The sequence below is a fragment of the Electrophorus electricus genome, chromosome 3 (assembly GCF_013358815.1).
Source record: "Electrophorus electricus isolate fEleEle1 chromosome 3, fEleEle1.pri, whole genome shotgun sequence".
NCBI classification, from domain to species: domain Eukaryota; kingdom Metazoa; phylum Chordata; class Actinopteri; order Gymnotiformes; family Gymnotidae; genus Electrophorus; species Electrophorus electricus.
In genome coordinates, this window is record NC_049537.1 from 19,593,388 (window position 1) to 19,615,000 (window position 21,613).

General features: G+C 49.2%; 1 protein-coding gene across 9 annotated transcripts in view; it reads left to right on the forward strand.

Annotated features, from left to right (window-relative positions):
- The first annotated feature begins 1,910 nt into the window (after positions 1–1,910).
- gphnb (gephyrin b) overlaps positions 1,911–21,613 on the forward strand; it is an 86,366-nt gene continuing 66,663 nt past the window's right edge. For 8 of the 9 annotated variants that reach the window (XM_027015569.2, XM_027015589.2, XM_035524585.1 and 5 more), the window contains exon 1: positions 1,917–2,010. In XM_027015569.2, the coding sequence (XP_026871370.1) occupies positions 1,947–2,010 (64 nt within the window). In that variant the 5' untranslated portion in view covers positions 1,917–1,946. Of the gene's footprint in view, positions 2,011–21,613 lie in introns of all 9 variants that reach the window. The other variant, XM_027015632.2, reaches the window with a different exon arrangement.

The following is a 21,613-nucleotide window of genomic DNA, read 5'->3' on the forward strand; positions in this document are numbered from 1 at the left end:
AAGTATCGTGTTTGTGAATTAATCGTTGACATCACTGACTCACAGTGGTCTTCTAGGACTGCCCAAAACATACCATCTCTCCTCATAAAGTAGAAATTAGGATGACCTCACTGCATCTGGCCAGTGAACACCCCATGATAGAGGAGATGGTAAAATTCACACAGCTCTCGTAGATGTACAATATATGTACATATACAATATATGTACATCCTTAGGAAGAGCTGTAATACAGACTTATAGGCCTACAGCACAACACAACACTAGTATCTTCTCTCATGAATGCGCAAAAATTCAGGCGAAGATCCTGTTTAAAATGCTGCATAATCTGTTATAATCTGCATAATCTGATATATCGCATGACATTTCAGCACAGACTAAATTGATACGATGCACAGAGTTGTAGCGGCTCTTTTAGCGCCTACAGCCAAGACCTGAAGACGCACAACGTGGCCCTCTGGCGGTGCAGAGCAGTACTGCATATAATACACGCGCACTAGATTGACACAGCGCCGGCGTTTGATAATGTCTCTGTGTGAAATGGTGTATTCCTTTGGAGAACGGATCCAGCCCTGCTCAGGTTCTGGTGGAGGAAACTATACTGTGTGTAGCGGATCGGGGATGTGGTGTACTGGAACATCCGAAGGAGCTTCGGATCACTCGGGCTTTTTGTCACTCACGTGCACTGGAATACCTATGAGCGGGCTTACAGGGGTGAATTTATAACGCCCCTTGTAGTGAACATGTTGTGTTTGAGTCGAGTCTACCCCTGGTACAATTTATCTTAATAACTGCTTAAGTGCCTAAGATTCACCACGACCTTGCTAACGCAGCATGTAACGCTTAATTTCACTCCAGTGGTTTCAATCTGCGCGCATCCTCAGGCGTCCGTGGACTTCGCTACTGTCCAGGTAGCAGTGTTTACTTTATTCTCCCGTTTGCATTATAGTGATAGTGTTCAGAATTGTACAGGCGGTAATAACGCAGGCCTTAAGTGACCGACCGGCATATTCAGAACCGAGAGCTGTCCAATAACTCTGTCCTATAAGGTTGTAGGTAGGTCTATTAGAATACGCGCCGTCTCATCTGACCGTAGCAAGTCGTGTACATTTTTGATGAAAATCTCTCAGGATTGTGGCCTCTCTCTCTCTCTCTCTCTCTCTCTCTCTCTCTCTCTCTCTCTCTCTCTCATATGATCGCGATCACATACGCTGTGCACCACTCTAGCTGCACATTAAACCAAAATTGTTCCGTGCGGCGTGAAGTGAGTGAAGAAGCGGTCAGTTCGAGTGCACCACCTCAGTTCCCGCACCGAAAAAAAAGCGATCCAGCACGTGGGTTTTCATCAATAATGAATCCTGATAGCATCCAAACGGCAGAACGAGGAGGCCGGCTGTCTCTGTCTTTATTCCGCGAGAATACACAAGTGGGAACTATGGAAGCGTGTACTATACTATAAATAGGAGCGTAGTTTCTGCCTCGGAATGTGGTAGCATTTAAACCGCTGTAAGAATCTATACAACTATGAAAGCATCTAAGATAGTCATTGTTTCAATAAACAAAATTTTAAAAAGACAAAAATGGAATAAAATGCAAACGACAGACATAAGAAAATGGCCTGCTATCCTAGGTATTTAAGTGGCAAAACGTAGCTTGAAGATTTCCTGAAAGTCCTCAGAAAGGATCGATAGCTTTCTTCATAAGAATGCATCTAGGCTCCACACTAGGAACGTGGCAGGCGGCCAGGCGAGCGATGCTGTTTAAGCAGCCCCCACGTTTTCCTGGACCAGGGCCGCCCATACGTGACATACGCGGCGTCGCCGGATCTGGGCTTCGCTACTCTCGTCTGTCCGCCGCTCGTCATCTCTTGCCCCGCCTCTTCGCAGTTCGATTCGCTCGGCTCTCGGCTCTGCCTGGAGTTCTCAGTGCGGGCGACAGCGCTGGTGACTATGGCGTCAGACGGGATGATTTTAACGAACCACGACCACCAAATCCGGGTCGGCGTCCTGACAGGTAAACGGCGAATTACCTCAAGCAGTTGTAAAATTTCTCCTTTGTCGCAACGGAGGGATGCGTTTCCAGGTGTTCACCAGCGGCGAACCCGGGCGTCACATCTCTCGGCTGTTTTGCGTGACGGCGTAGTTGCCTGTCGAGCTGCCGTTGCAGCGGTTGCTGGTCAGCACCTTGAAGCCGACGGTGATTTAAAGCCTCTTTTCGCCTTACCGATACGATTTAATTTAGCAGTCAACGCCTTAGGCGGAAAGCAAGAACATAAGCAGCTCTGGTGAGGATTCTCCGTGTTCTTTTGACAACTGCGTCTCGTTTTCCTTGTGATGAAACAGTTTTGTGTGTTGAATTATTCATTTTTTTTTCTCTCCCCCGTATCGGCTTGTCAAACCTGAAAATTACACCCAACCGCGGAGAACTCGGCACACTCGTCAGGCTGGACAGCGCTGAAACATTTAACCGTTTATATCATTTCTCTTCACGCGATTGAACCTCTTTAGGAAAACGTGGGACTTCCTGTGTCATGTAGTAATTTACAGCCTCGGGATATCAGATATGTGACTGATTTGTGAATGACAACCAACCGAGAGCGCGAGCTAACATCAGCGAGGCACGCTCAGAATCGTGGGCAGAATGCGAGTTAGCCACACCGCGCGCCACTCTTATTGATGCAGACGTACGTTAACGTTTACCGGTGTTTTTTGTTTGTTTGTTTGTTTGTTTTTTCGTTTCTTGCTACCAAATTATTATGAAGTGACGGTGTGAATTTTTTCACGTTTTAGCCATTTGCTTGTAAGGTGTAGAGTTTGAGGTGCGAGCTGTCTGAACGCAGGGAAATGCTGTCTTCTTCTCGCTTGTGTCAAGAAAGAAAATGAAGCGGAAATTTAACCGTCGCGTTGCTGAGCGGCTGCATTCTGTGGTCGATATCTCTCAAACTAACGAGGGAGAGGGGTTAGAGGGAAATGCGATTAAAATGGCCACGGTTTGGCTGTCTTCCTCGCCATGGTTGGTGTTGCATTCTTGATCGGTGACATCCCCTCTTGTGAAAACCCGTTTGGAAGGTGGTGATATGTAGCAATGGAGGAGCGAGCGGGGCTCCAGATATCACTCAGGGAAACCCTCTCTCTCTCTCTCTCCCCCCCCCCCCCCCCATTCCCGCTCCCTCCATCCCTTTTCACGCTTAGACTTGCGAAGGGCGCAAGGAAGAGAGCTGTCCACGGTGCTGAAACCAGCGTAACTCAATGATCAGTGCGCAATCCCCCTGTGTTTTTGCGACTATGCTTTCAGCGTGGTACCCGTGTCAGCGCTGATTTCCGGCACCTTGCCTATCAAACCGATTTATGGCTGGTGCATGGCTGGTACGTTATTAGTCACGCAAGCCATCCAACGCCCCCCCCCCCCCCCCCACACACACACACATACACACACACCAGGCCCATGTACATTAAAGAAAAACGCCATGCTTGTTCTAAAACAAACTACTGGTGTGGTTGCATAGTGTTGACATTTGATCCAGTCGCTTGTCAATATTTGTCACCGCCTTTTGTAGCTCTTGACCACTGTAACAAGTGACTGTAAATATTACCACACACACACACACACACGCACACACACACACACACACACATAGACACATGCACACAGACAGAGAGAGAGAGAGAGCGCTCATATACACTTTCTGGAGATGATGTGGGGCAAGGTAAATAAAGAGGCCAGGGCAAATAGAAGGAAGAGAGAGATATCACAAAGTAAACTGGTCTTTGTGTGTCGTCTGACCTTTTAGAAATCTCTGCCTGTGCTCTCTCTCTGTTTCTCTGTCTGCCTGTCTCCCTCTCTGTCTCTGTGTCTGTCTCTTGCTGTCTGTCTGTCTCCCTCTCTGTCTGTCTCTGTTCCTCTGATTTTATACAAGCAGCGCTTACTGTGTTTTTCCCGCCCTTTGTGTATGGGAGTGTGTAAACGAAACCCCCTTACCCATCGCTATGTTCCACCTGCCTCTGCTGCAGTTTGAAGAGCAACACGCAACATTCCGGTGACCTGTGGAAAGCGGGTGCCTTAACGCACCGGTGTATGGAAAACCCTCCTATCTCTAACTTATCTGCGCTGAGCGCCGAGCCCCGTGCGCACACTGCAGCTCCTTCACTGCTCTGAGCCCTAGAGAAGATGAGCCCTCACATCTCCCACCACCCCGCCTTCCCCCGATGACACTACAGTCACATGATCAAACATGTCCCCTTCTGTGGGGCTGAAGTGAGCTCGGGTTGGCATGGCAACCCTCGGGTTTTCTTGGAGCTTCTCATGCGTGGAGCAGCAGCGAGGAGCTGTGGTCAGGGCTCAGTGCATGGACATGCTAGCCCTGCAGCCGGAGACAGCGTCTCATGGTCCACCGAAGCAGCTGTTTATGCAGAATGCAAGCTACCAACAGAAGAATAACGCTAATGGAGAATGTACTTTAAAAGGCATGCAATGCATTGCAGTTTTTCAGTGTGTCCCGAATGTCAGAATGCAGTATTAGATGTGTTAGATACTTTGTTTCTGTTTGTGTGTGCACATGTGTGTGTATGTATGTGTGTGTCTGTGTGTGAACATGTGTTTGTGTGTGTGTGCATATGTGTGTGTGTGTGTGTGTGCACGTGTGTGTGTTTGTGTGTGTGTGTGTGTGTGTATGCATGTGTGTTTGCACGTGTGTGTGTGTGTTTGCACGTGTGTGTGTGTGTGTGTGCACGTGTGTGTGTGTGTGTATGTGTGTGTGTATGCGTGTTTGTGTGTGTGTGTGTGTGTGTGTGTGTGCATGTGTGTGTGAACATTTGTGTGTGAACATGTGTGTGCATGCATATGCTTCACAATGGACACAGCAGCTTTTTATTAAAGTGTGGCACCTAATTGCAGCAAGGCATTTGTTCAGCAGAACCCAAGCCCAAGGTACCATTGTCCCTGGAGTTCTGGTTCTGCTCACTCTAGTGTTCTGGAGCATGTTTCTTTGTCTCCATCTGCTAGCGTAGACACCCAAAAAACTCCTCCTTTTTTATTTAGCGCTGTCACCTTGGCGTAAGCTGACCTAAAAAGCATCCAAACTACGTGCTGCTGTCAACCCACCTGAGCCATGGGGTGGCTAGTGAGGATCTGGGGGTTGTGGTGCACACACCACACGCCCGCCCGCCTGCCAGGATCGGTCCATCCCTCTGACTGTGATTTTTAGTTTGTTTCAGGTGTCTACACTCATTTGGATCAGCTCGGTGTGTTAATAGCTTGTGGTTTGTGTTAATAGTGGGCATCAGTTCAGTCAGAGAAGGACAGTGAAGGGCAGGGTGTTTAGAGGCTGTGTGTGTGTGCGCACATGCATGTGTGTGTGCATGCGTGTGTGTGTACTTCTCAGTCTTTCGTCTCTAAGTTATGTGGTCTGATTGCCTATGTTATCCCATTGTTACAGTGTGTTTGTGGAGGTGTGTTTGATGTGCAGAGACAGATCTAGGCCTGCAGTCTTAACTTTCACTCCCCCAGAATGAAGCTCCTGAAATCCCCACAGGACCGAACTGTTCACTGGCTAGCTCGGTGGGACGCCATTGCAGCAGACAGCACACATATCCACTGCTTTCTCTCCGTCTGTCTCTCTCTCTCTCTCTCTCTCTGGCCTGCTCTGTCTCTCACTTGGTCCCTCTTTTTTTTCTCTCATTCTACCTTGTTCTTTTTCCAGCAGTTCCAGTTCAGGACAGATAGGTCTAGGAGAGATAGGTCTAGGACAGATAGGTCTAGGACAGATATGTCTAGGGCAGATAGGTCTAGGGCAGATAGGTCTAGGACAGATAGGTCTAGGGCAGATAGGTCTAGGACAGATAGGTCTAGGACAGATAGGTCTAGGGCAGATAGGTCTAGGGCAGATATGTCTAGGGCAGATAGGTCTAGGACAGATAGGTCTAGGGCAGATAGGTCTAGGGCAGATAGGTCTAGGACAGATAGGTCTAGGACAGGGAGTGTGGGTGGCCCTCAGGCTCCTTGTGTCAAATGAAAACACCTGAATCTGCTTCATGGTCTTTATAGACAGGCTGGTCTTTAGGCTTCAAAAGCCTGTCTGAAGTATGGCAATCGGTTCCTCTCACACTTGTTCACTGAGATGGATAGCTCAGTCTCTCTCTCTCTTGTTCTCTTCCCTCATCTCTCCTCCCTCGACGTGTGCTTGTTTATGTGAGGACGCAGGATACATGATCCTGTAGCTGTGTGTGTGGTCGCATGCCAATCGTTGTTTGCATTCCTCTCTATTGAGTTTCTCATGCATAAACGAACTAGTATGTAGGCTGAAAAGTGGGGACATTCCCTGCTCTGTGCCAGCACTGGCTGACATGAGCAGATTAGGGTGACTCTGTGACCTGCATGGTCAGAAGGACTCTTAGGGACATCCTTACGCCACGTTTGGGTAACAGCATTAATGTATATGTGTAGGGTAACAACATGAATGTATATGTTTTTACATGATACTTTTATCCAAAGCAAATTACACAGCTGAGTATAATTTGAGCAATTGAGGGTTAAAGGCCTTACTCAGGGGCCCACCATTGGTAATGGGGTTTGAACCGGCAACCTTCCAGTTACAAGGCGAGGACCTTAACCACTGAGCTACCACTGGCCGTGGGTGTGTGTTGTACAGTGTGTACATGTGTTTGGGCTTTGTATACGTATGAATGTGTGTTTTACTCACTGTTTTTGTCTTGGTTTTTGTCAGTGATTTGTGGATGGCCTAATGAAATTGTTAAGGACTCTCTCTGTTTAGTCTGTTAAGAACTCTCCTCTCTTCTCATCTCAGGCACTTGTCACCTTAACAACAGTCACCTTAACAACAGTCACCTTAACAACAGTCCTGACTGAGGGCCTGAGACCTGCAGGACTGTACACTTCTGCTCCTACAGAGCTCTTGCCCCTGGTAGCTCTGAGCCCCAAAACACTAACAGTATAAAATCCTACTAAAGCAATGAGTGTGTGTGTGTGTGTGCGCGTGCATATGTGTGTGTCTGTACAGCATTCATGTATTAATGTATTAAGCCCGTGAACTCCAGTGCGTTTGCTCTGTTGCTGAGTGTCCTGTTGTCTGAGCCTGCCTCTTGCCCCGCCTTCTCTGATGACATCTTGGTCACATGATCAAATTCACTTCTGCCAAGCTTAAGAAAGCTTTGACTGGCATAAACACCAGTATGACAGCATTGTTTGACTGGGCAGCATGTGGTCATATGAGATTATATTTTTTATAGAAAGGTATGCAGGCTGTAGGGACCTTTAGGTCACTCTGACACATTTATTTTATGTTAAAATTGAAACAGAAATGTTTCCTCTCTGTAAAATAACCTCATGCATTTAGGTTCAGGTCACAGTACTCCTGTAACCCTTAGCGACTCAAGTTCTTATCCAACCGAAGAATACTGTATGTGCAGAAACGTTGCAAATTGGATACAGCAATGATCGGTCCAGTTGTGCCGTAGGACATGACACCAGGTTTGAGGACTCGGATGGGATGTGGTGAATGTTCATGATGGAAGAGTAGGGTGGGTGTCTGTGCTGAGGGTGGTGAGTGTCTGTGGTGAATGAGTGGGGTGAGTGTCCGTGGTGAGTGTCCGTGATGAGTGTCCGTGGTGAGAGTCCATGTTATGTGAGTGTGGTGGGTGTCTGTGATGAGTGTGGTGAGTATCCGGGCTGAGAGTCCATGTTATGTGAGTGTGGTGGGTGTCTGTGATGAGTGTGGTGAGTATCCGTGCTGAGAGTCCATGTTATGTGAGTGTGGTGGGTGTCTGTGATGAGTGTGGTGAGTATCCGTGCTGAGAGTCCATGTTATGTGAGTGTGGTGGGTGCTGTAGGCCTGAGTAGAAGGAATGTGGTGAATATGTGTGAGTGAGTATGATAAGTGTCCATGGTGAGTGAGTGTGGTGGGTGTCCATGGTGAATGTACGTGGTGAGTGAGCATGGTGTTAGCATCTTTGGTGAGTGAGCATGGACACTCTCCATGGTGAAAATCTGTGGTGAGTGTCTACAGCCCTGTTAGGGTAGCATGCTGTAGCCCTGAGCAGAGGGTGTGTGGTGAGTGTCTATGGTGAGTGGCCATGGTGAGTGACCGTGGTGAGTGACCAAGGCCTTGTTAGGTTCTGCAAAACTTTCCTGCCAGTTTGATGAGGAAGTAAGTAGCAGCCACACAGGAGGATAGACACTGGTGTGTGTGTGTGTGTGTGTGTGTGAGGATGGACACTGGTGTGTGTGTGTGTGTGTGTGTGTGTGTGTGTGTGTGAGAGGATGGACACTGCTCTGTGTGTGTGTGTGTGTGTGTGTGTGTGTGTGAGAGGATGGACACTGCTCTGTGTGTGTGTGTGTGAGGATGGTCATTGCTCTGTGTGTGTGTGTGTGTGTGTGTGTGCTCGTGCTATATTATGCTGCTGCGTAATGACCCTGTGTGTTGTGGCATTAGGGCTGTGCATGCCATCTTTAATGCAGTCTAGTTTACATAAAGATGGAACAATCAACTATGTCTACTTACTAAAGTACTTTAAATGACTTTCCTGCACTGTGACTCATGACACACACCCACTTGCTATATCTGAGTACCACATGTGGTAGGAAAATGAGTGGGAATGTAATTTTTGAATCGGTTAGTGAAACAGTCTCCATGGAGCAGACTTACCTACCCAAAACGAACACGAACTCGTGCACATGTCCAGCTATGTCTGGATTAAGTGACGTTTGCCGTTAGCGTGAACTGTTTTTGGCGACAGCCGTTCTTCGCTTGTGCGAGCGCGGCAGACGTCTCCAGCAGGGGCTGGATGCATGTCAGCATGTGAGCGTCACGTGAGCTCACATATGAACACGTATCACAGGTCGTAGACTCCACCCACTGTGTGTTTGTGACTGTCTGACAGGTGGGGTTAGCCAAGGTGGGGAGGGCGGGTGTGCATGTGTGAGGGGGTATCACTGTATGTGTGTGTGTCCGCGCTCTGATGAGTCACTGCGTGGGCCTGTGTTGCTGGCGTGGTAGACTCTACCCAGAGCTGTGGGGATGAAGGGGTTCATTAGTGACTCCTCTCTTCTCTATCACTCCGTTACCTCCTGCATCTCTTCTCCGCGCCACTATCCCTCCACTCTCCTCTCCTCTTATGTTTCCGGTAGCCGATCGCACGGCCCCAGGGCCCGTCGCTATAACATCCTCCATATATGTGTCACTCCGCACACATGCACCTCCCTCTGTGCTCATCTCTCAGAAAGCTCCAGGCGTTAATTACACCAGCGTGGTCCATGTCAGGTTATGCCTTGGACACGCCGCGGGGAGAGGCCTCGTGAGGTCCGAAAGGAGCATCCCCCCTCTTTCAAACCGACGAAACCGGCACCTATGGCTGATTCCAGGTCAGTGAGATGGCTAGCGCTGCCTCCCGGAAGTCGGGGCTAGTCTGCTAGTGGCAACAATGTGAAAGACCACACACTGATGTCTCCCAGACAACCAGAAGGAGATTCGAGGGTGTGGGCCAGCGGAGCCGTGTAGAGAGGTGGAGCAGTGGGTCTGCTGGTGAGGACATTAACAGCCTTCTGCAGTAGTGTTGCTGTGCTCGGCAGTGAAGTTTCACGTTCAGACATGCCCTTTACAGATTGTGCTCTGTGTGTGTGTGTGTGTGTGTGTGTGTGTCATTTGTGCAGATCTATGCAGTAGCGAACTAAATCTTGCTCACTGCTTCCAATTTGCATCTCTGTAAAAGCAGGGAATAACACCCAGAGTGATGTCTCATTTATGTCACCGCGATTCTGTTTCCATAGCGCTGCGGATTCTGTTTCCATAGCGCTGGAATGGGGTTTCCCAGCCCCCGTGAGGCAGGTTGTGTATGGGCTCTTGTAGATGGCTGCAGAAATATGAGTGCGCACTTGTGGGAGTGCAATAAATTTATGCACAATTGCGACTCGAACGTGGATACACAAACCGAGACAGAACATCCCTCTGAGGAAATTCCCTAGAATCCAATTTTCCCCTATTGTGTTCCATTAAAGCAAAGGTTGACTTCAAACTCAGATTATCATGAATGGTACTAAAAGCAGTGCCCCTGTTCCTCACCCAGTGCCACCGAGCATGCAACACATCTCTGAGTAAATAAATTTAAAAATAGCTCATGGATTTACCGGCCTAAAATGAGTGCCTGTAGCTCAAATGGCTACATATAGCTCAAATAGGTACATACAGCTCAAATAGGAATATGTAACTCAAATCGTATTTCCGCTTAAATCTCCTTTAATGAATGAGGAAACAGGTCAGGAACCCTGAGAGGGGATTACTAGCCGTTCATTGTGAGGGCACCTGCTGTCAGTTGCGGGCTGGCACACATGTGGCCCAGACGCAAAAGACAAGGCTCCAAAAAGCAACGGCACATGCAAAAGGCCGGAAGGATGGAGAACCACATGTGTTGCGCTGACGAGTTACACCCGGGCCGTTGTTTGTATTTTGATGACCAGATTGGTTTTGCTATTATCGCCAGTGCTCAATTAAGTCCTGTATGACATGTGTGAGTGTGAGGGGCGGGGGTCATCATTCACGCTTAGTGGCCACCCTGAGATTTCGCCCTCACGGTTGAGGGGTGTGGCTGCACCACACGCCCAACCCTCCCGACCGGGAGGCGGGGTTGTTTTCTGTCTCACCGGCAGCGGTTGGGCAGGCGGTGCAACAGGTGTGCTAGTGTACATACGCGCAGACGTGGGCCACTACAACATACTGGTAGGGAACATGCATGTTTACAGGGTGCGAATGTTTTCAAGACAAGGAAATTGTCAAGAAAGTTGGAATCCAGGTGCAGGGTCCTCGAGGAACTCATCTCCTTCTTTACCAGTCAGGACACTCTCTAACGGGAGTCTCTCTCTCTCTCTCTCAACACGTGTTGATATGAGACACGTTACTCTTTGTTTATGAATAATGGAGGAAGGTCCGTAAAAACCCTTCTCCGTTCACCACCTTTCCATGCTCTGCGTGTTGACGGAAGCCCGCGGAGGATTCATCTGAACGCAGAGCGCACGGGCCCGGTCCCGGACTCGCATGCCGCGTCGCCGCGTTTTCCCCACGGAGGGAGGAGTAGGAGTGGGAAGCGCCGCTTTGAATTGCGCCGCCACAAATCACAAAGGGCAACGCTGGGAATGCTGGAGGAAATCTTGGAATTGGTGAGGCAGGCCTTTGGAGCAGAGGTGCGTCTGTAGGATGGCGCCAGTGTGAATCCACCATGCTAAAAATAGCTGAATTGCATCAACCAACCCCAGACACCCTGCTTCTCTTCTCTTCTCTTCTCTTCTCTTCTCTTCTCTTCTCTTCTCTTCTCTTCTCTTCTCCAGTCCTGTCAAGCACCTTTTCTCTCTTTTCTTCCAGACTCTTCCGCGGTAGCGCCAAAGCCCCGGTGTTTACCGCGTCCCGTCATCTTTTGTTTCCCAGGCTTTAGGCAGATCGGTTGGAGCCTAAACAGCCCTCTGTGGCCCCCTGCGCACGAGGAGCGATCGCCGGGAACGCAGAGAGGGAAAAGGACAGAGAGCAGGGGGGGGAGAGAGAGAGAGAGGCAGAGAGAGAGAGAGAGAGAGCGAGAGAGAGAGGCAGAGAGAGAGGCGCGGAAGACGGAGACCGAAACAGCGACAAAGGTGAGAAAATACGCACATCAGAGAGAGAGAGAGAGAGCAGGAGAGGGAGTTCAAAATGAGAGTGTGGAAGAAGAGCTAAAAATGAAATGCAAGGGAAGGGAGCTAGCTCAGGGTGTGTGTGTGTGTGTGTGTGTGTGTGTGTGTGTGTGTGTGAGAGAGAGAGATGGGAAGAGCGCGGAGATGGAGAGGGGGGCTACAGCGCGGCGGTTGCAACAGGAGGGAAGCTCGCCTGTAATTGCTGATGCTGTCCAGAGGATTCAGTGTAATGAAGGCAGCAGCCTGCAGTCGGCTTCATTAGGACGGCAGCGCCTGAGATGGGGAGAGAGAGAGAAAACAGCGGATGAAGGAAAAGGAGGGAAAAGAATGTGATTTAGTCTGGGGAAATAAGCAGATTGCAGGATCAGACAGAGAGACAGAGAGGGGAAGACACAGGGTTAGAGAGAGAGAGAGAGAGAGAGAGAGAGGGGTAGGTGTGTGTGTCTGTGTGTGTGTGCGTGTGCGTGTCTTTGGGGGAGGGGTGTGAGTATCCTGGGTAATAATGGAACTGCAGAGTCAGGGATGTTCGGCCTGTGTGCAGCACCTCCACCGGGTCCCTCGTGCAGCCTGATAGCGGAGGAGAAGGTTGATAGCTAGCCCCCCCCCCCCCCCCCTTCGCAGGCAACCGGCGGGGTTTGATCTCTCCGCGAGCACGTGCACGAGAAGGAGACGTGGCTGAGCCCACATAGTCCCTCTAAACCTTCGGAAGCACGATGCATCCTCGTGTTCGGTCTCGTTCACGCCGTACCCGCACATTTACGTACACGCGCAATTACATGGTTTCTTGCCTCGCCGTTTTTAAGACCCTCGTCTATGGGCCACTTTTCAAGTCCGAAGGTTTGTGTTCTGTGATTCAGCGACCACTGAGGTGGCTCCGCTACCTGATTCGTGCTGCTATGCACCACAGCTGTTCGGGTCGCCATTTTCACATCATAAGTAGAGCTGCTGGTCACATGACTTCCTAATCCCAGCGCTGTGTCTTTCAAATCAGACGTATCGCCGCGTCCTCTGTGGGCCTGACTTCAGTGGAAACCATAACCTGATTTTGCCTTTTGCCCAGGTGACACACAGTGACCCAGGAGGAAGAGCTAAGCTGGAACAATTATACCCCTCTCCCCATAAAACACACACACACACACACACACACACACACACACACACACACACACACACACACACACACACACATACACACACACACACACACACACACACACACACATAAATGGAAATACACATGCACCCAAACACACACCCCACTGGCCAGAGAGCCACACAGGATTGAATCTGTCAGAGTGGATTCTGTGCTGGGTTTCTGACTAGTTAAAGGCCCAATTAGTAACAGCAGAGACAGCGACACACACGCTTCAGGGTCCGTTCAGAGTCTGCCAACAGAGAGTGTGGGAAACGCACACGGTGGGGCTGATTTAGCGTGGAGATTGCTGCTTGTTGTTTGAGACTCTCCCGCTGCCAAAATAAAAACCTGCTACCTGCTTTAAAAAAAAAAAAAAACATGTCTAGAAGTAAACATGAACTTCACTGCTCGGATAAGAAGATTTTTTTAAAGCACGTCAGAAAGGATTCTCACGCTCACACACGTGCACACAAGCGTCCCAGCACGCGCGTTTCCATGAGTGAGGTACCCCTTTAAGGGCCCCCCGAGTGCACAAAGCGTGCTGTCAAAACCAGCCGCCCCGAGGGTGACCTTTGACCCTAAGCCCGTACCTATTCGCTGTGCAAGGCACGTAGGGTGAGGAGGAGGTCAGAGAGCACGGGTGGTATGCTGCACTGCTGATCCAGAGCATCAGGGGGGATTGAATCGACAGCGTCTCATGCTCTTGTGCGAACGCTCCTCTGCACACAATGTCTGCCTCTCTACCACTCACACCCCAAGAGTGTAAAACAGGTTGAGGAGAGAGCATGCTGGATCTGGAAGATGATTGTGTGTCTGTGTGTGTTTTCCCATAGCACTTCAGGGCTCTTCAAATGCAAGTCAGGTGATCTTATAAACAGAGAAATTGTGAACTCATGACTTATCATTTTTAACTTCGTTGCAACCACACTGTTATCAAGCTCCTCCTACCCCTTCCTCTTCTATCTCTAGTGAGAACTTTTTGTAAGGTGGAGAAGCCCCTTGTTTTTATTGTTGTCTTTCAAACCCACCAGCCAGTTCAGCTGGGAATGGAAGGGCTCCATGTTCTGTGATCTCTCATGGTTTTACTACAAACACGCCCCCCATTGGCGGTAGGCGCGGAGCAGGGCATGCGCGAGCTCGGAGCGCTCTCCTCTTCATGCCGACAAGGAAACAAGGAGACTCTTGGGACGCAAGAGAAAGTAGGGGGGCTTTCTGCGGTATGACAAGCCAGAAGAACCGAGAGAAGCCAGGAGAAGTTCCGTTCGGCACCAACGTCAGATTTCGCAGACGGCAAGCCGTGCTGTGTCCGAGACGAGCTCAATGGTAGCGTGTGGTAGCGCAGATGGTGGCTTGGAAATGAACCTGTGCATGGTTCCACAGATGATCAGGTTTATTCCAAACATAAACTCCACTGCAACATCTGCTCCTCCGGTCACAATCGTTTTTTCAGATGTGGCTCAACGGCTTCTCTCTCTCGTAGTGAGCCGGCGAGCGCGGGGTTAAGAACTGCGGTTGGTGAACTGGACAATTTTCCTGCCACAGTACGACAGTTTGTAACGACCTTTCCTGTCCTATATTATGCAATGCTTACGCATTACGTACGTCCTCTTGCACACAAACAGCCCATTCAAACAGACTGCAGTTATTCAGTGCTCATTTCCAGCCCAAAGAAGCGAAAGCGGCACTGGAACTAGAATCCCGACGCCGAACTGGGAAGAGTCCTTGTGGACAAAGAGTGGCCTTCCCTCTTCATCCCCCCATAACCCCCCTAACAGAGGCAGCGCAGGGCTCACAGCCCAGGCCGCTTCCCTGCACTCGCGCCCGTCACACGCTCGTTACTCAACGATCCAATCAGCCAGCTGCCATGCACCAGAGCTCCAGTTATGCGCCTGACTTATATGGGGAGTTATTCAAGGGGCTTGTAATGAGAGCGTGGCTGCTGATCGGTCACCTCCGTATATCTCCTGAGAATGAGAAGACGGAGCGACAAAGCAAGTGAGTGAAGGGGCGGGGTTGGGGGGGGGGGGGGGGGGTGCCACAGAAGAAGATGGAGAGGGGAGGGAAGACTTTATGGAAAAGTCGGAGATTTGCCTTAGCTTAGTTCATCCGTTTATTTTTACAGGCCGCATTAATCAAGGTTTCGGTTCAGTTCCAGCATGGGCATAAATGTGTCAGAGTTGGCTACAAGCTCATTTTCAAATAGCCCCGTAACAAAGTCAGGCAGTGTTTTTTTTCTCATGCACGTGTTAAAGGGGAAGTCATTCCATTACAGCGCAGAAGCACCATGGCTCGGATTGAATTCTGAAGGCAAGTTCACTTCATTAAATTCTAGGATCGGGAGTCGATTCCGAAAAGAGTCGATTCCCACTTCCATTCAGTTGTGGAATAAGGAATGAACTCATAAACAAGGAATTAAATGTCCTGTCCTGCATGTTTTTTAATGTGAATATTAAAAAAAAAATTTAAATAAAAATCTGAAACAAACGACAAAAAAGTAAATGCATCAGTTTACAAAATGGTTACAGCCCATGACAGCTCAAGTCGTGTTTTTTCCTGTGCCACCTTTAGGTATTCAGCACTCGACTTTGGTACCAATACCTAGCTGCCAGTCTTCCCAGCTTGTCCAAGAGGCACACTGGGTAACTGGTTAGTCATTGGGGTCAGTGGCTGGCGGCAGGTGCGGTGTGAACAACTTTGTTGTCAAGGCCTTGTGGCTTTATCGTGGTGGAGATGTTATCAGGTCCAGCCTGGGAAGGGCACCGCCCGATGCACTGCTGTGCTTTGCCGTTTCCGTGCTTTGCTTTGTTAGAAACATTCCCGTAACAGTCATGGCAAAGGCCAAAGAAAGGAGGAAAGGAGACCCCCCCACCCCCACCCACCCCCTCGATTAAAACCGAATTTTCTGCAAGTGTTAATGAGTGCTCCTTTAATATTCATTGGAGTGTTAATAAACCATCAATAAGGCAGACCTCCCCACCGAGAGGGGCAGCTCCTCACGAGCGTCAGGTGATGGGCTCGGGCTCGGCGAACAGGGAACACGGCGGGGGACGATGGCGTGGGATTGGCTACCGCTCCAGAGCTCCGGCGCGAGAGTGAATGCACGCGCACACACACACACGCACACACACACACACACACTCTCTCTATTGGGAATATCTGAAACTCACTAGGGTGCACTGGTGACCCCTGTGCTCCTTTTTTTTTTTATTTTGTGTAAATATTTAGTGATTATGAGATAACAACAAACATTTCAGAAATATGAACATTTAAAATATTGTAAATGTTAGTCTATATTTAATTACTTTCTGTATGGCATTGTAGATTGTATATTATTACATATTCATTTGGTTCATTTTCACTCATTTAGAACAGTAGGTATGAGTCTTCCTCACGCTTCTCTTTCTGTTTGTCTGTGTCCCTGTTTATTGTGCTTTTTAAAAACATTTTACTAAAAGATCCATTTTAATAAAAAGCAGGTGGCATGGCTTTAACATTATCCATTCCTACAGATTTATACAGAGATCTTGTATTTGCAGTTTATCTATTAAAGCACCTTGTTGCCCAATACATGACTAATTGCTCTTTCCCTGAAGTAGAAACAGATATTTAAAAATTTGTTACGTTTTTGTTTTTTGAAGTAGAACAAATAATGAGATAAGAAATAAATCGTTTCACTTCCCTTCAGGGCGAGTAACGATTTAGTCAGACTCCTCGAATCAGTGCACAAATTCTAGAGGCCCTGGAGTGATTATTTCTGTTCTTGCTACCTTTCAGCAAACACACAGTCTTGGCCGACAGAGACCCCGCATCCCCAAATCCTGATGAACGTTTGAATCTAGATGACGTTTGACGCCGTCACACTTAGAGTGACGGCAGCGGCCACCAGTGGGGGGCTGCGAGGTGGGACTGCCTTTTCATTGGCTCCTTGTGAGGCAGGGTGCATTTTAAATGAGGTAGTGTGCATACAGTTTTGACTTACAATTGTAGATTTAATTAATGATCACCTTTAGTCAAATGTGCAGCCTGGTTAAGGAACTGTCACTTCAAAGATGGGTCTCCCGTTAGACTGGCCTCTTTCCATGGTTATGCGCACGCACACACACACACTCTAAAGTTTGTGTGTGAGACTCGGTTTATTACCTTGAGTATGCCAGCTTTCTGGTCCTTAGGGGACAGCACATTCTTATGACAATACTGCACTGCCAAACCACACACATCCTGCTCATTGGTAGTGCACTAAATATGCAGTATATTTTTTCTTTCTTTCTGTGTGTGTGTGTGTGTGTGTGTGTGTGTGTGTGTGTGTGTGTGTGTGTGTGTGTGTGTGTGAAAGAGGATGCAAGCAAATGTGTTTTATCTTGTTTATATGTTTATGTGCCATTTAATCTGTATGAACTTTGTGCTTGTATCTTTTTTTATATTTATGTCTATTAGTCAATAGCCAAGGAAGTGTAAACAAACCTATATGTTTAAAGAAAGCGTGCAGTTTATGAAGAGCTGATTTTGAAAGCGACATCTTTTTCACTGGTGCAGATATAAACCACTTTTTCACACTGCCAAGTGACTTCAGATGTTTGTTTTTTGCCTTCACCATGCTGCTTTGTGCCGAATTCATAGTAAGCCCTGAGGTGTTGTCCTTGGTGCTAAAAGAGGTTCGTGGTCATTTATTAGACATTCTCAGCATGTTTGGACAGAGTGCAGTCCCCCCTTGGAATGGGAGTCTTCAGAAGCCTCTGGGATCATATTTTCGGTGCTAACGTCAGCGTCCAGTATTCAGGGAAGCCAGCGTGATTCGTGGCTGTCCACGTGACTTGGGGGCTGCCTTAGTGTCAGACCCGCCGTCACCGTGTCCCCCGTGAAGGCCAGAGCATTCTGCTCGTACGCCCTTACATCAGTGCTCGCGGTAAGAGAAGCTCGTGGGCCTGTTTGGCCTGTGGAGACTTAATTAGCGATGCTGCTGGTCGTCTCTAAAACAGATACAGTTCAGAGCGCTCCCAGCTGGGACCTGCACAGCTGCGCCATGCGCCTCTCGGCGGCAACCCGACGGCGGTCGGCTCGGAGGGAGGCGCGCTTCGGACAGAGGCCCGTGCGGAACGGCGGCGAGCATCGGCCACGACGACAGAACCCGGCGGCGGCCACTCAGATTTTGGCGGAATGCGCAAAAGGCACGAAAGACGCACGAAACGGACCACCCCAAAAACGCTTAATGACAAACCCTCCATTAGCTGACAGCCATTCCTGCGAGTCGGCACGGGCTGCGAGCCCTGACGACACACGGAAGCGGGTGCTGTCATACCGTGCACATGGTATGCTGGTAGATTTCCATGCCAACCCGTCCTCTGTGCTAAACTCGTTTGGAGCTTAGCTGCGCCTGAGTCTCTGCGGCACAGAGTGGAGGGTAGCCCACGTCCCCTTACATAAGGCCTCTGCGTTTAGATCTGACTTCAATAAGAGAATCAAGTCAGGGCTTAAACCCCCCCCCCCCCACTGGATATAAATATGCTTTTTTTTCGGCGTCTTATCTGAAAGCTGGGTTGTAGAGCGGGAGGGAGAGACACTTTCAAACACAGCACAGATATTAGGGTTTCTCACCCCCTCCATTCTGCAGCCTGCCTACAGTAAGCTATGGGATCTGTGAACCGCATCTGTATGTGTGTGCGTGCGCGAAAGTGCTTAGGCTTGTGTAGTAGGGTGGTCATACTTGTTCGATGTGAGCCTCCTGATCCTGTGTTTCGGTGTGTGTGTGTGTCTGTGAGCGGCGCAGGGGCTCCTATGATCTTCCTGTGTGTGTATGCGCGCGTGTGTAACGAGAGCACTCCTGGGTGTGTCTTTGATGATGGATGCTGTGTTCCTGCTGCTTACCCCACTGCTCCTCTCAGAATTAACAAGGTTGCTAAGATACGGCAGGCTTATATTAGATCAGGTTACCTGCTGTTATTGCTGTTACTATATTTTCCCTCAGCACCATGAAACCTTTTTTCCATTCGGAAATGTAGCCAGACCGCCAACTAAAGGGGCTACTGCATGTGCCGCGGTACGCTCCCCTGCTCCCTGGGGGGCTGGGCATGACATCCAGGGAGCCCCCCAACGCCTCCTGGGTCCTAATGTCTGCCCCTCCTCTCCACAACATGAGAGGAGATTAGCAGCATTAAGCCAGCGTAATCTGCAACCTCGGGGCCCCTTGATTCTGTTTGGTAATCAATACCCCAAAGAACATGTGTGGGGCAACAAAGCCGTGATGTCATTTCCAGGGAAGACGATTGGCTGCAGTGGAAGAAAGAGTCGTGATGTCACTTCCAGTAATGCCGATTGGCTGTGGGGGAAGAAAGAGCAGGGATACCATTCCAATGCTGATGGGCCGACGTGAAAGGAGTTGCGAGGTCATTCCCATGAAGGTGGTTGGCCGAAGTGGAAGAGAGATGTATGATGTAATTGCAGCGAAGCCGACTGGCTGAGGTGCAGGACTGAGGCCACAATCCTCTCACAAGTAATCTGTAAGTGGACGGGCCAGTGCTTTGCAGCAGGTTATGATGAGGAGCTCAGATTTCATGGACATATGTGCCAGACTGATAACAGGTCTGGGTGTCACCTCCAAAAGCCACACGCTTTATTTCTGAGTAGAGAGGCTATCATAAGCACCAGTCATTTGTTTACTGGTTTGTACGTATGTGGATGACACAGATTTATGTAAGTAGGGCTTCCCTTACCTACATGCAGCAAATGATTCAGGCCTTGTTGGGAGGGGCAGCCAGCATCCTCCCTGTCCAGTCACAGTCTGTGCCTGTCCGTCGTCCCCCCCTGGAGGCACCCCCACCCACGTGCACCCACTGATCAATCGATCCCCAACGAGCCGATCGATCGCATCGATCGGATCCCCAGACAGATCCCACAAGCTCTCATGCCCCGTGTTCCTATGTTAGCATTACACAGCTAGCCAGCATTTAGCACACAGGGGAGTTTTATGTGAAACCAGCATGAGTCTGGATCAAGGCACAAAGCATAGTTAAAGGTTTGCGTGTAAGTTAATAGCATTCTGATGTGTTTTGGTGGGGTAAGGAGTTATAACTGGTACCCAGTTCGCTGTGGGAGTGTATGACTAACACCGTGTTCCTCCCAGCACGGCAGCTCCCAGGTACTGTTCAGGTCATTTTCCGACTCCGCGTCCCGTTCCTCGTGCTGGCACCAACATGCATGCATACACACTAGAAGAACAGATCAACTGAAATGAAAATGCCAAAAAATTCATGAATTTGTTGTAGTTCATGTAGTCTCTCAAAAGGCAATAAAAACCATCTGGTTTTCTCCCAGCCTGATCCAGCCTGGTCCCTACCAGCCTGATCCAGCCCGATTCCTCCTAAAACGGCTGCCCATTTTACCTTAAACGCAACCACGAGCGATTTTTAACTTTGCACGGTTTGCCCAGCGGCGGGACTCTCGCAGACATGAGCGCGAGATTCTCTGGCTAGAAGCTGCTGCGAGGATTGCGGCGCAAGCGTGTTTGGCTGAGCTGAAAGGAGTGCGCCACGTTAGCCTACAGTCGCCTGCCTGGGCTCCCTGCGTTCTGGCGGCCCCCGTCGGGCTTTGCAGCTCCTCTGCCGCAAATGTGTCACATTTCACAGCAGTGCCACACATACGGATTCGATGCCATCCGGGCTGCGAGACCGTGGGTGTGGGCATGTGTGTGTGCACGAGCTTGAGTGTTTGCGTGCGCATCCATGTGTGTGCATGTTTTTTTGCGTGTATGTGCTCATGTATGTGAGCGTGAGTGTATGAGTTGTACATGTGTGTATGCATGTGTGAGAGGGTGATTTGTTGCCGTGGTTGTATGGAGATGAGGGAAGGGGATGAAGGGGAGACCCATTGGGCTCCATTATATGAATCTGATGATGATGATGATGATGATGATGATGATTGCTTGATGCACCACACATGCCCACTCATGTCGAGTCGAGTGTTCTTCAGAGGTGTTCTTCAGAGTTTTTCTTCAGAGGTGTTCATCAGATGTGTTCTGCAGAGTTGTTCATCAGATGTGTTCTTCAGAATTGTTCTTCTGGAGGTGTTCTACAGACGTTTTCTTCAGAGGTGTTCTTCTGGAGGTGTTCTTCAGAGGTGTTCTTCAGTGTTGTTTTTCAGAGCTGTTCTTCAGAGGTGTTCTTAAGAGGTGTCCTTCTGAAGGTCCTTTGCCATGCGGGTTTTGGTAAGGAACATGGTGCTCATTCAGGAAAAGCGTATGGCTCCATATGTAGCAGCTGGCTTCAAGATGACCTCCGTGTCACATATTCCAAATGGTTGTCCTGTGGGTGCTTGGATGAAGCACAGAATTCTTATCATGCAACACACAGGTCTTTCAAAATTACGCCTGATATAGGCTTCACCGATGTGTATGTGGATGAAAGTATGTGGACACCTGACCACCACACTTATATATTGGACCTCCCATTCCAAAACCCTGATTATTAACGTGGAGTTGACCTCACTTTGTAGCTATGACAGTGTCCACTCCTTGGAGAAGACTTGCGGATATGTCCGTGGGTATATGTGCCCATTTAGTTGATCGAGCGTTTGTGAGGTCAGGCACTGATGTTGGATGAGAAGGTCTGAGTTCGGTTCATCCCAAACATGGGCTTGAGGTCAGAGGCCCCAGGAGTCCCTCCGCACCAAATTTCCTCAAACCATCTCTCTCAGTACCTTGATTTGTGCGCAGAGACACTGACAAGCTGGAACGGGAATGCACCTTCCACACACAGTATTTGGCTGAAAGGTCTTTGTAGCATTAACATTACTCTTGACTGGTACTAAAACAGCCAAGCCCAAACC